This window comes from Acanthisitta chloris, unplaced genomic scaffold, assembly GCF_000695815.1.
Source record: "Acanthisitta chloris isolate BGI_N310 unplaced genomic scaffold, ASM69581v1 scaffold20223, whole genome shotgun sequence".
Taxonomy (NCBI): Eukaryota; Metazoa; Chordata; class Aves; order Passeriformes; family Acanthisittidae; genus Acanthisitta; species Acanthisitta chloris.
In genome coordinates this window covers 20,477-34,562 of record NW_008664523.1, presented here as the reverse complement: position 1 = coordinate 34,562, position 14,086 = coordinate 20,477, and the positions used below count along the sequence as shown (strand labels likewise).

At 43.3% G+C, this 14,086-nt stretch overlaps 1 protein-coding gene across 1 annotated transcript; it reads left to right on the top strand.

Annotated features, from left to right (window-relative positions):
- Positions 1 to 335: 335 nt before the first annotated feature.
- Positions 336 to 13,780, top strand: LOC103799097 (retinoic acid receptor beta). Its single transcript, XM_009071394.1, has 5 exons — positions 336 to 425; positions 1,880 to 2,056; positions 9,645 to 9,849; positions 11,133 to 11,291; positions 13,329 to 13,780. Exons 1-5 carry the CDS (start codon positions 336 to 338, stop codon positions 13,523 to 13,525), a joined length of 828 nt encoding a protein of 275 aa, XP_009069642.1. The 3' UTR covers positions 13,526 to 13,780.
- The last annotated feature ends 306 nt before the right edge of the window (positions 13,781 to 14,086 follow it).

The window sequence follows — 14,086 nt, the reverse complement described above, 5'->3', positions numbered from 1 at the left end:
AATTTATTAGCACTCAAAAAGAGGGGGAGCAGGAAAGGGCACATGTGCACCTTTGAACTGTTCAGCATGGTTAGCACTTTTGGCAGTTGGGGCCTAATGTAAATATTACTGGCTCCAATCTCCACCCTGTTCCAAGCCAGGGTGAGTGTCAGGCTGCCGCGCTTCGGGACTCATCAGGACTTACCCTTCATGACTGATGGTGGTGGTTATGGTGTCTGCCAAGGCAGCCCCAGGAAGGGGTCCAGAGCATCACTGCCAAGTTGAGCTCACTCCACATCCCCTTGTCAGCCTCTCCAGCCCTGTGTCCTTGCCGTGAACTGAAGAAAGCTGACAAGATGATGGCTTCACTGGTTTTCAAGGAGGTGGACATCCTCACCATCAGCAGTGGTGGTGACAGGCTCATTGGAGATGCTTCCTCCAAGGAAGTGTGATCTGTGTAAATTGAATGCTTTTTGATAGCTATTTAATCTGCCATGTCTGTTATACTTTTAGGTTGAGACTCTGCTCATTTAACTTTAATTTTAAAGTTAATTTAACATTTTAGCTTCAACCAGCTGAGGCAGCTGATCACATAAACTTCCTTTGCAGCTGAGGAGAATGCCAAAGCCTGAGGGGATTTTCCCTTGCTTGCCTCAAGTACCTATCTGGAGTAGGTGGATCTGCCTCTTTCTTGGTTAGTCAGCAATCTCAGATGGGACATGGAAGAGAGAAACTGCCTTTGGTTTTCTGTGGCTGCAGTTCACACCTTTTGCAAATTTGTTACCAGCATATTTTTACAGGTAAAATTCCTCTTGCAATGAAGAGGAGGTCACCCAAATGCTGAAGGCAGCTGCAACGGACACAAAACTTGGTGGCTCATGAAATAGGGGGGAGGGAGGACCATCATGCTGGCTGGATCCTGAACGGCATCAGATGGTGGCTAAATGGGAATATGCTGCACATGAGAGCAGGAGGAGAGGAGCTTTGGGTATTTCTGAGCTCTGTCATTACCTGTTTCTTGTCACTCTGCAGGAACCATGGGTGGATTGGAATTGACTCACCAGTGTTGTTGGACTCACGTCAAATGGGTCACAGAAGCTTTTGAGTCAGACAGTTCTTGGCTGACATGTTCAACTTTTTCAAGGGTTATTCTGAATATATGAAAATGAGTTTAATCACAAACTTAACATGACTTTGCTATGCATCCTAGTAAGTGGTTGACTTTTTGGTTGAGGTAGGTGAATGTATGTAAACAGACTCTGAAAGATGCCACCGGACTGTCCATGTAACTCTTCAGACAGTGAGGTGTATGTTGGATGCACCATCAAATGAGCACATAGCAATCATCAGTGCACATGGGGTTTTTCTTAACATCATGTAAAGAAATGCTCTGTAAGTCATGGGAGACTGTAGCTTCAGAAAGCTGTTGCAGAGCCACAGAGCAGATAAATTAAGTAGAACTAATTTGCTAAGACCTTAAGTATGTGAAACTATGTTCCAAATGTTGTGCTGCTTTTTCCAGATGAGGACCCAATATTCTTGTTCCACTGTTCATTTATATTTTCTGGGGTACAACTGTAAATTGTCTTTCTCAATGCACTTATTATATAATGGCAAGGAAGAATAATGATAGTGGCATTTGGAAATGTTTAAGCTCATTTGTATTCCTTGTACAGATGGCCTCTGCAGTCATAAGTAACAGAGAAATATCCAAGGAATTTTCAGGCGATTAATCCAAGTTTAAAACCAGCATCATCCCAACAGCAAGCTGCAGAAAATGCCTGGAATGTTAATAGAAAGTACTTCTGGAAGGAAAACTTGCTTGTTGTTTCCTTCCCTTGAAAACCATTTACTGAAAGGGACGCTGTTGATTTATGGTGTCTTCTATCTGTCTTTCCAGAACTCCAGTGCAGATCATCGGGTTCGACTGGACCTTGGGCTTTGGGACAAATTCAGTGAACTTGCAACCAAGTGCATTATTAAAATCGTGGAATTTGCGAAGCGATTGCCAGGCTTTACAAGTTTGACCATTGCAGACCAAATAACTCTACTTAAAGCAGCCTGCCTGGACATACTGGTATGTATTTTTAACATCATTGTTCTCTTACTAATGTGTTTTCTATTCTTCTTTTGACTGTGATTGGCAGGGAGAGAGGCTCAAATACTTGCCTGCCTTTATGGTTGCAAAATTGAACTTACTTGATAGTCCAGTGCAGTCAGGAGAGGACTGTAGCACATCCCCAGAGGTGTGTTAGTGGGACAAGCATGCTTTCCAAAATAGGTCTCTAGAGTTTGTGGGTTTCAGTAAAAAGGGCACATTTTGGTATTGTGGCGCTAACTTCAAGGATGTGGAATTTCAGAAAACTTGCTTTATTGTGAGCAGTGAAAAGAGATCTGTTTCTCTTTCCTTCCTCCTCCCTCCTCCCTTCTAAACATAATGCTCTGCATAAAGAATACTTAGAAGGAGAGTCCGCTGTATAATAGTTTAGGCATGTGCTGTACCTGTGGTCATGAGGGATTTTGAGCAACAAATCTTCAGAGTGAGGGTTTTCCAGGTTATAGAGGGGAAACTGGTGTGCCTGGAGCCTCTCAGACTCCAAGCCTCTGGCATGCATGTCCCTCTGCTTCCACAGTGCTGCAGGCATCTGTGGAAAGTGGCTGCTGGAATGGACTCAGTACAGATTTTAGCTAAATGTAACTAATTTTAAATAGGCAAGCATACAACCTGCAGTGGGGAACTGTGCACATGGGCTGGGAGTTTTTCTCCAGACCTTGCCTTGCTACTATGTCAGTGCAAGCTGTCTTCCCTCCCTTTGTCTGTAGTTGTTTCTGTCACGCTGACCTTCAGAGGAGCCCTCTGGGATCTCAGCGTTTCTTTATCAAGACCTTGGAGGTCTTCAGGCTTTTAGTGGCAAATATGCTTCCTATTATTGGTTGTAGCAATAACTTGCACTGAAACAGTATTTTCAATGTAAACATATCTTAAATGTTTTCTTGTGAGCACAAACCTTCAGTTCTTCATTGAGCCAAGCGTGGCCAGCCGAGAAGCCCATTGTAGGATAGCTACTGTGGATATATTTTTTGGCATGACACAGGAGTTTGAACTAGGGAATTTGAAGTTGAAGTAATTAATCTTGGAATTTCTGAAAGTGCATTGCTTCAAACAGGATCATGTTGAGGAGGACGTTAACTGCTGTGACCTTTTCCTCTTGTTTTGTCAAAAGCCATTTGGAAGAATCGCATCATGAGGACATTGATGAAGGAGGAAGAGGGAGAGGAGAGGGGAAGGGATATCGTTCTTTGGCCTGTGGAAAAAAGGAAGGCTGAGGTTGCCCTGCCATGCTTGAGAGTCACCTCTTGTTGTTCCCTTCGTCCAGGCACTCATTCAGACTTAGCCATCTCATTGTTACTAAGAGTGGTCCCTCCTTGGGGCAGGGCCATTCATTACCCATTGCATGCCTGTCATCACTAGCTCTGTCCTGGTAAAACCCTGTTATGTTCCCCTTACACCAAAAGGCAGATGGTAATTGATAAATTGTGAGGGTGCCTTGAGTGTATTCTGCCAGAGGTAGGGGACAGAAACTGCTTTGTGCTTTGCTATTGTGACCAGTAGCAAATACTTAATACAGAAACTGGCCAAAAAAAGTTGGTAGGAGTCAAGATATGGCAAGAATCTTGCCATCCAAATTCTTTACCCCTGAAACCCTTAAGGTCCCACCTCCTGTTTGTTTGTGCCATGCCCTGGCTCCATAGTTGCTTGGAAAAAAACCCTAATTCTGTAATTGTTCAAGATTCTTCGGAGTTCCTGGTGCTCTGCATTGGGCTGGGTAGTGGGAGCTTGCCCTAGGAACATGTGCAGCCCCTGTTGCAGGGGGGTCCTCTCAGCAGCTCCACTCAGTGCTTCCAGCACAGGCTGGGCACTGTCAAGTATTGAGGGGAGCCTTGCTGTTAGGGGTTTTATCTGAAGTGCCTTGATAAAAGCACTTCACAGCCTTTGATCAAAGTGACTAAATATAAGCCTAGTTGCCAGATTAGAAAAAGAGAATAAAGCAGGTGGTAAATGGTGACTTTTTTTCAACTAATTAATGGATAGAAAAGGTTGATTCTTTTAACAGGATTCACCACTTTTACTTTGTGGCCATGTGACAACCTTCAGGCTCTGATTATAAACTTTATTGAGGCCTGTCACTCCGGATCCCCAGCTCATTCTGTTTTTTGTTTTTCACAGAGCTAGGGAAGGCAGCACACCTGAGCAGGCAGGGCACAGTGAGTGCCATAGCTGCCCGCAGCAGGGAGGCACTGAGGCTTTTCCAAAACCAGGAATAGGTACAGATACAACATGGTTGCCATGAATAGTCCTAACTTTCCTGCATGGCATTTACGCAAACTTTATGTGCCTATTTTATGTGCTGCTTAAAAAGAAAATGGGATAATTACCACAACACAGTAATGTGTAGCGTGTGCTGCCTGTGACAGAGTAATGTGTAGCGTGTGCTGCCTGTGAAACGTCCGTATCCATTAACTCGCATCACCTGCACATAGTAGCAATTGCAGTGCCTCTCTCTGTCTTTATTTAAGCTCAACTTCAGTTTCAATAGCACATATTTTCCCCCCACGAACAAGCCAGTTTGTCCCAGTTACGAGTGTTTCAAATGTTTCATTTTATTGTGCATTGAGACAGCAGGCACTGTTCCCCCTCCTGCTGTGTGAGCGCTTGCTGCTGATGTGGGCCCGTGGGCTGCTGTGTGAGCACCCCTGAGCAGGGCTGTGAGCACCACCAGTGTGCACTCCTGATCCTGCTGCTCTGCAATCTGCTGGACATGTTCCCAGGGTTGTGGCATGCAGGAGGATCAGGGTGGAGTTTCCAGGTGGGTAGCCAGGCTTCCCCACCAGCAGGACCCTGTCTCCACTGCCCCCTGCCCTTCAGCACCAGCTATGGGTAGTCTTACACCTTTATAGGCCCTGCCCAGGGCTCTGCTCAGTTGGTTCCTGTGGCCATGGATGCTTAAGCCTTGCTTAAACAGGCTGACAAGGGAAATGGTGCCAGGAGCTCAGTAAACCCCACTGGCTATGTGCCAAAGAATTGTTTTATATACAAACAAACAGAAACTCTGGAAGGGAAATAACATCAAGCTTTGCGAGGCAGCTGGAGGCGCCAGTTGAGGATCGTGGAATTTGTATCTGCTCTGGTGCCAGAAGTTTCAGGGATAAATATTACTAAAATTCAGTCAGTAACCCTCGTAAAAGTGAGTGCTTCTGTCTGCTGGTACGCTGGCCCGGCAGTGGTCGAGCATCCCCAGCCTCGCTGAGCTCTGACAAAATGAATGTGGAAAGAGTCCAGAGTCCAAGCCTGTCTTAAATCCAATGGATAAAAACCTGAGACATCCTCAAATGCTAATCCCTAATGATGTAATTTTTGCTTTCTGTTGTAAAAGTCTGTGTGTTAATGCTAGGAAGGCATTTATGTGTGTGGAACAACCTGTGCTGAAGGGGTTTGGCAGCACCGCAGAGCATCATTTCAGAGTCACCTGCTTGGGTTTCTCCTCTCAGGGAACTGTCCCAGCTGCCTAAGGCACCCAGTGTCTAACAAGAGGATTTCTTAAAAAAAGAAGACCCAGCTTGCCTTACCTAATCTGTTTAAAAAGAGTAACAATTCTATGGTAGCAACAATTTTGTAAATGCAGCTTTCTGGATGACTTTGGGTTTGTGCATCTGGTTGGGTTTTTGCTTGGCACTTTGTAACTGTCTTATAGGAACCCCTAATGCTTTAATACATAAATATTCCTTAAAACAAAGGGTCCTTTAATCATGAGCAAAAACCTTATTTATGGCTGCAAGTGGCATTTAAGAGCAGAGTGACAACTAAAATACTTGGCTCGGTTACAGAATCTAAACAACACTGAGGACATTAGGAGTTCAGTTTAAAATGGAGAAAGATACCGTGATTTCTTATTTTGGAGTGCTGATGTTTCCCATATGTTCTTCAGTGAATATGAGCTTGAAATCAGCTTCACTTTGACACTGGAAGTTTGCCCAAGAACGGTTTAGCAGCGAATCAGCAATATCCATGGCGTTTCACAGATCTTGATGAAGGACACAAATTTAAAAAAGGGAAAAAAACCCACCACCATTTCAAATGATCTGTCTTGGAGTTTAATAACAGCATGTTGTAGAATAATGTGGAAGGAATGCAGGGGAAACCTGAAACCCGATTGCTGCAGTCAAGCTAAGTGCATTGCTGAAAACACATAGTTGATCTTCAGCTGTGCCAGTGCCCAGCGGAGCTGCTGCAGGCTCCTCCAGTTCATGGCTGGTGCAGCATTTGGGGTCTGAAAGCCTGAGATCTGCCTTTTGCAAAAACCTGTCCTACTTGCTGCCTAAGCCTGGAAGTAGCTAAATCCCATGGGACCTTTCTGTTTTAATTATAAATTTTGCAAGGCCTCTGGAGGTCCCTTTCTGTGCATGCCCACAGGGACCGGCTCGAGGCTTAGTAAACTCACCCCAAATTCGTTCCTGATGAGGATCCAGTCTGGAAGTCTTCCTCTGCATTAGCTCTGGGAGGTGATGGTCTCGTAGGTCTTCACTGAGCATGTACACCAAAATGAAGTGGAGCTTATGGCACTGGGGGGTCAAGCACAGAGAGCTTTGCTGTGAGGGAGCCAGCAGCCTGTTGTATGGTGGGAAGCATGTGTTTGGCTTCTGGGATGTTTGGGACACCCCAGTTCTTCCAGGCTGTGAGTCTCTGGGCAGTGTGGTGCTGGCAGCTGGTGTCCAGACTTGCTCTCTGAGGGAGGATCTAGAGGATCCGTATCTGCCAGCCCTGCTTGGGCAGCTGCCGGGGAAGCTGCAGGCAGCCTTTGGAAAACACCACGTTGTTGCCCAATTTAGCTCCAAGTCCTGCTCTGCTAATTTGTTGGGCTGGAAATCCTGAGGGTGTGGAGGGAGGAACTCCCGTTGCTAAGGCTTATCAGTTAAAATAGCACTGGAATAAAAGGGGCTGCCTTTCTCCCCAGCTGAGCTAAGGGAAAATCAGTACCAGGTAAGAAGTACAGAGCCTTGTTCCTCCGAAAGTTGGATAACTGCTCATCACTGGCCACACTCTGATACTGCAAGGCAGCAGGCCTGAGATGGGAATAGCTCTCCAGTTTCTCTCGCATGCCATTGGAGTAGTAAACCAAGTAGCTCTTGGGTTTCACAATAAATAGGCAGTTTTTCAAACCTTTCTTTTCTTGAAAACAACAAATTCTCCATGTTTTTTCTCCTTTCCATATGATCTTTTAATGATTTAAGAGGATAACCCACAGTGAACTTCAGGGGAGAGCATGGCCAGTGGTTACTGGCAGCACTGAATGTGGTAAACATGTTGTGTCTTACTGAGTGGGTGCCATGCTTTATAATGTTAATTTTTGCTAATGATCCTGAAATACATGTCAACTATTACATAAAACCTTTGGAGCAACCAGCAGCCTTTTAAGATGACTTATATTAGTGGGGAACTTGTGGTCACTGAAGAATTTGAGTGCTGTGTGTTTATATTTGTGCCTCTCTTGGTCATTGATTTAAGCCATTTCAAGAGGTTATTCAAATTCAGAGGTAAGGGAACAATGTGAAACATGCCTGTGCAACCACATAGAGTTTCAGTGCTTCAATGTATACCCGCAATGTGAGATAAGATTATTGCTGAGATAAAAAATAGTTGATGACCCTTCTGCAGAAATACACCCTATTAAGTCTCTTACCATGGAACTGAAGAAGAGAAATAAAAGCTTCCCTATAGGTCTCTTACAAGTCATGTTCTGCTCATTCTCCTCCCTGCTTATTTGGAGCAGTGTTGCCAGGCAAAGATGAAAGTGGGAGAACCAAGCCCAGACTGGTCAGCTGCCAAGTGCTGGGGCCTCTGACTCAGAGCCTCGGCAGCTATAGGAACAATTAAGTTCTCCCAGTGCTCACTTAGATTCATGTAAATCTTTTTTGTTGAGTCCTTAAAACCAAGTAGGATGGCTGTATGGGAAATAAATACAGTCAAGCCTTGAAAAAACACAGCTGTAGTCTTAGCTCAGCTAATCAACTACATTTCGGCAAGGGTTTAGTTTAGTTTAGTTTAGGGATAAGTCTTCTCCCACCTCTGATTATTTTAAACATTAAGCATTGATATATATAACAGAAATATGTCAACATGATGGACATCTCTTTTATTTGATCCTTAAGGCAGTGTTCATTAATAGCAGCTGTACAAATGATCCCATGCTGTACAGTCTATCACAGGACACATCCTGGGTTTGCTCCGAGAGGCGAAAGCATTCACGCGCTCGCTCTCTGGCCACACTGCCACCTCCTCTGTGACAGCACTCTTGGCGCTGCAGTTACCCCAGAGGCATTTACTAACAAAATGCAGAGTATCCTCGGTGTTTTATTCATGTGTTTTGCATTCCTCCGTGTCCAGTTAGAGGTGTGAATCCCCATCCTCCCCTCAAATGCTCTTTCATCTGGGGTCAGCACTGGGTGGCTGTCGGCATACAAGCAAACCTGCCAAAACCAACACTGCCTGGGCTTGCACAGGAGTGAGTGATACTGTCAGCAGCAGGAAGATAGGCTTTGCACCATGCAGACAGGGACTGCCCAGGGCTCAGAGGGAAGTGCCAGAGCCTGAAGGAAGGCAGGAGGCCCACAGGCTAGTGGGGAGGTTTGGTGTCACAGCACACAGAAGGAACCACCACCATAATAGTGGGGAGGTTTGGTGTCACAGCACAGAGAAGGAACCACCACCATAAAAGAAGAAGTGCTGGGCCAACTCCACAGGCCTCTGGCTGGTCTGCTGGCAGTCCTGTGCACTGCCATTTGGAAGCTCAAAGTTTGATAATCCACCTGTGCAAGCTCCCAGGCCGGCAAGACAAGGTTTGGAAGCTCAAAGTTTGATAATCCACTCCTGTGCAAGCTCCCAGGCTGGCAAGACAAGAAGTGTTTCAGGGAGACTGTAGCTGCAGCCGCTGGGGAGATGGAGGGCTTTGCGTGGCTCCCTGGGGAGCGCTCGCACAGGGTGGTGTTGCCATAGTTGTGGTTCCTGTCTGGTCTCACAGAGGGGAGGAAGGGGCACCCCAGAGTGCAAGTTATGTTCTGCCTTTTTTTCCCTGCTCACAGCTGTATTCACTCACTCATGTAAGATACTGCTGAGAGACTTTGTCCTTGCCAAAGACACAACCCAGAGAAACACTGTCATGCAAAACTGATCCCCAAAATCAATGACATATGCCTGTGTTCGAAACGGTGAGATACTTTTAAGATCCTGTTGGATCAGCTCATCAGTGCAATAGCATTTCATGGTTAGGTGCAGGTGGCACACTAATTAAAGAGCTGTTTATGTGGGTATTGTAGTAATGTTGTCCTAAGTAGTGAGAGTTGCACTGAAGTTTTGATTATTTGATAACTAATGGAAATTTCTGTTCTTAAACTCCTATTATTAAAAAAATACCCATAGTCATTAGACTATATTTATTTGTACTAGAGAAATTTTGTGCTACTACAACTGACCAAACTTTGATTTCAGCTTGTTTGATGTGCCCGTGTACTGCAGTTCCGTGGAGTCATTTGCCACATCAAGAAAATGCAACAAACCTCTCGTGGATTAAATTCTTCAGATTTCATTTTTCTTTTTGGTCTTTCTACAGATCCTTAGAATTTGCACAAGATACACGCCGGAACAAGACACCATGACCTTTTCTGATGGCCTTACCCTAAACCGAACTCAGATGCACAACGCCGGATTTGGCCCACTGACTGATCTCGTGTTCACGTTTGCCAACCAGCTCCTGCCTTTGGAAATGGATGATACAGAAACAGGTCTCCTTAGTGCCATCTGCTTAATCTGTGGAGGTATCGTACAGCATGAACTCAGACGCATTTGAAAAGGACTAACACAATAAGATCTTCATTTCTGTTTTACTTGCTTTCCTTTACTTAACACATAAAATATACATATTTGTAATATTAATATATATATTATGTAAACTACTTAACCATAAAGGTTTGTTTCCCACTGGTGATAGTTATTGGTTTTGTTATTGATACTTTAAAAAAGTTAATCACATCATTCCATCAAGCAGAAAGATTTGATTATTTGCCTGACAAAGGACATTGAGATATATCGCGGAATGGTTGGGGTTGGAAGATACCTCTGGAGATCACCTGGTCTTGCTGAGGTTTTTGTTAAGAGGTATATGAGTAGCTGTATGAATGAGCATTCTTAACAGCAAGATGCTCAATTATGCAGCTTTTACTCATAAATATAATTCTATGCATATGCATGAGTTACAGTCACATGGAAGTCATTGGTGATAAATTTCTTTAAACTGGGGTTGATTACAACTTGAAAGGGTCATTGTCAAGTAAAATCATGGTTTTGAAATACAAAAAGTGAAGTCTCAGATAATTTCCAAAATCCTCTGTAAATTTCTTGTTAGTTTAATCACCTTGTTTTTCCCCTCCTGTGCAAAATCTGGACTAGCAATAGACACACCTTGTTTAGTTGGGCCATTTTGTTGAAATACAAACTGGGTGCTAGTGGCAGAGGTTTATAAAACAAGAGTTAGTCTTCCTTGGCAATGGTTCTTTAGTGCAAAATCATTCCGATTTTATGTGTCTCTAGCTGTAACCCATCAAATGCATTGATGAGCTCCGAGATGTCATTGGTATGTGACTGGCGCATCCTGGTTTAGGGGTGACGTCTGTTGTCACTCAGGCCAGCACTGCCATCTGCCGGTACCTGATGGTAGCTCACTTTGTCGTAGTAGTGCTAGCAAAAATTAGCTGTAGCCTCTGTGCATACCTGGGTAGCTTATCAGCAGTATGTATAAAATTAATTCCAAAATGTGGTTTGCAGAAAGGCGTTCTCCCCTTGGAGATGGAGGTATGAGAGCAGACTGGTAATTCTTGTCCACTGTGACAAACCTTTCCAGTCACCAAGGGAAAAATTAATCCAAGTTTTGGAGGAAAGCCATGGTTTATCCTCTTCCTATGGACCACTTACTACAGATTGTGGGTTGTTAAATGGAGAGTAAAATGAAATTAGTGGGGTAATGGAGAAGGTTCTGTGATTTGGAGTTTGTTAAAAAAATAAATATTTCAAATTGTATGAGTGATACGATACTTTTCTACAGATCGCCAGGACCTTGAAGAACCAATGAAAGTGGATAAGCTTCAGGAACCCCTGCTTGAAGCACTGAAAATTTATATCCGAAAGAGACGCCCCAACAAGCCTCATATGTTCCCAAAGATCTTAATGAAAATCACGGATCTTCGCAGCATCAGTGCAAAAGGTACAGTGTCTCCCAGTAACTCAGCAGCAGTGGCAGTGTTGCATTTCAGAGGAACTGGCCTAGCCACCTGGGTTGATATCTTTCTAGTACATCTAAGAAAGGTCCCTTGTGACCTTTGTCTTCCTGTCTTCTTTACCTAACTCCTGCCTTTCAACTGGTTCTCCTTTGGACATACACAATCCTACATTCTTCATGCAACTGACAGTGAAAATGATGCCACACATGTAAGTAGGTTAGGAACTCCTGAGCATGAACTCTTTGTTAGTCATTTTAAGACAAGATAAAACCCTGAGTGAAACCTTTGTTATGTTTACAAGGGAGTGTGGGTCAACATGCACTTGGTATCACTAATGACTTTGAAAAAACAAAGTCTGGTTACAGCAGAAAACACTTGTGCAACCAAAATTCCCCTAAAGTGTGGTCTGAGGTACTGAAGATTTAGAACTGATTTGATCCAGGATTTTGGAGACTCAGCCCCTGTAATCCAAACTAACCATGCCTAAACATGGATCAGTTTTAACATTTTGTGTAGTCTTGTGTGTGATTGATTAAAACCTGAACTGTTCCACTTTAAATGATATATCCAAGTTAAAAGATTAAGTTATAGCCATGTTTATAAAAAGAAGTGAGCAATTTAATTGGATTGGTCAGAACCAAAAGAAGCAACTTGGAAGGGAAACAACCAGAGCTGGAAGCAAAAGTATCCTAAAAAGGAACTGCGTATCAGGTTATCTAAAGGTTGCAGTTTACCCTCAAGTAAAGCAAGCTCCATGGAACTGAATCTACAAAATAAACTTAGAGCAGTATTGAGCTATAAAAATATTTAGGGGAGCCCTTTCGTTCTGTTGTTCTTGCTTGTGGGGAATTCCACTTTCCTGCTTCTTTACCAGAGCCTTCCCACTCCTCAGAAACACAACTCTTGTCTCTCTATATTCAGTGCACAAGAAAGGCTGCTGCTTTCCATTCTGACATCAGTATTTAACTTTAATTATACCATTAATGTTTTATGGTAGAACTAAATCATACCAAAGGATGGTGATGTCCTGGAGGGGTGGGTATGTCTTGAGTTTCATTTGAAAAGATGTACATTAGACGATAATGACTTTGGATGGTACATGATCCCTGAAAGCAATTAACAAAGCAAGCGTGAATGTAAATGACTGAGACTGTCTCCTGCCAGTGGAGCTCCTGACACAGCTCCCTTATTCTGTGGCATTAGGGGTATTGTAACTAAAAGATGAAATGTTTGTGGGACTGAAGGGAGAGAGTTCTGAGTTCTCATGAGCTCTCTTATCCCGAATTAAAACTGGGAGTTTGCAAGGCCTGAAGGATTACTGTGGCTCTACACTGGAATAAGCACCCAAACACTTGGGTACTGCACCTGACCAGCAGAAAGCAGATGTTTAACATGGCCAAATTCAGTTCATCAACACTACTCTGACTACAGGTGGTTTTCAAAGAAGCTCTCAGCATTGATTTCTGAGTACAGTGCTTGCCTCTCTGTAACAGTCATTTAAGAGACTTTTGAATCAGCATTCACTTGGAAAGTTGGTCATTGCGTTTGCAGATGATTTTTTTGAAGCTCCTTGGTTGAGGCATGAATGTAAGCGCTCCCAGTCTGGAGTGACCAATGCTGTCTCCAGCATGTACATTGCAGTAGCACAGATAAGCAGAGGATTTCCAAAGGTTCTCTCTTCTGGAATGGTTCTTCAATAACCAGACTTGTGTGGCTTTGTGTGGTGTTTTTTCTTCCTCACGAAACTAGTATTAATTGTTGGCTCAGAGTCTGAGTAGTCAGGATTTATGCAGGAGTGTTGTTTAATCCTGCATGCACTCACCTGCAAATTCACCTCTGTGTACAAATGCCTATGCTACATGTGACAAAGCCAAATACTCAACACTTAGCTTCAGTATTGGTGTTTCTGCATTCTTTGCTGGCTAATTAGCACAAGGCAAGAAATTACTGCCGTAATGCTAAGAAAAAGGAAATTGTATGATGCAGACTGATGGAAAGGACTTTGTGTTTTCTTTTTAAAGGTGCAGAACGTGTCATTACATTGAAAATGGAAATTCCTGGATCCATGCCACCCCTTATTCAGGAAATGTTGGAGAACTCTGAAGGACATGAACCACTGACACCAACCTCAAATGGAAATACTGCAGAACACAGTCCCAGTATCTCACCTAGTTCAGTGGATAACAGCAGTGTCAGTCAATCCCCTATGGTGGAATAAGACATTTTCCAGCTACTTCAGACATTCCTAATACCTTATGTACAGGGATGAAAAGCAAGAAAAACATTTTTACTGCTGCTTAGTTTCTGGACTTAATATATATCTATATATGTGTATATATATATAGATAAACTCAACAAGGACCAAGAAATTTTCATATGTATCGATATATACTCCTTGCTGTTTAAACTCTTTAAAACTAGAAAATGCAAACTTTTGAAACTCTAAATCAGCCATTTCATGCAAAAAAAAAAATAGTTAAGCTTCTGTTTTCTCCTCTGAACATTCAATATTGCATGGTGACAAGACAGATCTCAAACTTCAAATTCTGGTTGCATTTCTGATGACTTTGTACATACAAATGTATGGCTGTACTCTCCATACTGGATGTTTGGTGCTTTCCTTTTGTCTCTCATACCTAAAACGATCAAGACACCAACCATAGGAAATGGACTACTGTACACATCCAGAGAAGGAAGTTTAAAAGGACCGTCTGATTTAGTTTAAATATGAAAACTTGTCTTTGATACCCTCAGTTTGCATCTCCTTCCTTGTAAAAAG

What these genes read in the sequence shown, in the direction of transcription:
- LOC103799097 (XM_009071394.1), top strand. Translation starts at nt 336, where the DNA reads ATGATGGCTTCACTGGTTTTCAAGGAGGTGGACATCCTCACCATCAGC. An exon ending in CAGCCTGCCTGGACATACTG is followed by an intron (nt 2,057 to 9,644) that starts GTATGTATTTTT and finishes GTCTTTCTACAG; the next exon opens with ATCCTTAGAATTTGCACAAG. An exon ending in TCGCAGCATCAGTGCAAAAG is followed by an intron (nt 11,292 to 13,328) that starts GTACAGTGTCTC and finishes TTCTTTTTAAAG; the next exon opens with GTGCAGAACGTGTCATTACA.